Here is a 1,267-nt window from a genome sequence, read left to right on the forward strand (position 1 = left end):
AGAAGAAGAAGAAGAAGAAGAAGAAGAAGAAGAAGAAGAACAACAACAACAACAACAACAACAACAACAACAACAACAACAACAACAACAACAACAGTAGCAGCAAAATCAATTACAATTCAGTCTGCAAATTATAACATCATTGTCAGCGCACCTACAATGGCGCCCAAGAACGTCACGTAAGGATACCGCACCTGGTCCCCGCCGTTTTCTCCGCCCGGAGTGTCTATGGTCTCATTGCCAAATCTGTCGTCATCCTTTGTCGGCAGCAAAACTGGAGTACCCTGGTTTCCGTTTTTTACCACAGGTGTCGGATCTCTGTTTGGGGGTGACCTGTCGGTGGTATTTCCGTTCGTCGAGTGGATGAACGTCCAGAAGTTCTTAAATTGCTCAACCACTGTGGCCCTGAGACAAGAGAATGGATTTTATACCTCTTTTCTTTCGTACAGCGTCATGTTCAAGAATATGCCTGTTGGTACTGCAATTCTGCAAGAGAACGGCGGAGTCTTCCGACGTTCCATTGCGGGGCCGCCATTGTATTGATTTAATTTTGTTTTGGAGCATAAATACCCCAGTTTTTTTAAGATCTTCCACCTTATTTGGACAACAGCTTGCAGGGAGATTTGGGAGGGGAGTGACCAGCCCTGTTCTCCCTGAGGATAGACCGGGGACTGGAATGTTCATGCTCCCTTTGGAGAGGCTTGTGCGGGGGTAAGAGGGGTATTTGGATGCTCTTCAGTAGAGGGGCTGGGAAGAAAAAAGGTTGGGGGGGGGGGTCCCACACTTCATAAGAGAGGTAGAGAGTGTGAAAGAAGAAGGGAAAGAAGGAGGAGGGGATGGAGGAGGGGAAGGGGAAGAGGCGGAGCAGAAGTCGGCCCCGTACTCCCCTAGAGCCCAAAATATGTTTGGAAGTGGCACCTAAAAGATAGGTGCAGCAGGGGTGGAGGGATCTTCTTATTTCTAGGTGCATTTCGCCTGCTGACCGGCTCTGCAAGGTCGGCAGTCGAGTTACTTGCCTACTTCATGACCGGCTACACTGCCATTGTACATGTCCTGGGGCCGACGTTTTGCGCTCTGTACTCTTGGATAGCGCGTTCTGGGCGCCAAGTTGGCACTCTTTACTGAGGGTTCTGTGCTGACAATCAGGGCACCAAGGACTAGCCTTACACTCCTTTTCAGGATGACTAATCATATCATTATCTTCATCATCATCCTCATCATCATCATCATCATCATCATCATCATCATCATCATCATCATCATCATC

At 48.3% G+C, this 1,267-nt stretch overlaps 1 protein-coding gene across 1 annotated transcript in view; it reads right to left on the reverse strand.

The window, feature by feature from the left end:
* LOC101855794 (ferric-chelate reductase 1) overlaps positions 1 to 1,267 on the reverse strand; it is a gene marked incomplete in the record, with an annotated part of 34,839 nt that overhangs the window by 26,319 nt on the left and 7,253 nt on the right. The window contains 1 exon segment of the mRNA XM_013083176.2: positions 195 to 405. Coding sequence (XP_012938630.1) covers positions 195 to 405 — 211 coding nt within the window.

Source organism: Aplysia californica, unplaced genomic scaffold (assembly GCF_000002075.1).
Source record: "Aplysia californica isolate F4 #8 unplaced genomic scaffold, AplCal3.0 scaffold00216, whole genome shotgun sequence".
In the NCBI taxonomy this organism is placed as follows: Eukaryota; Metazoa; Mollusca; class Gastropoda; order Aplysiida; family Aplysiidae; genus Aplysia; species Aplysia californica.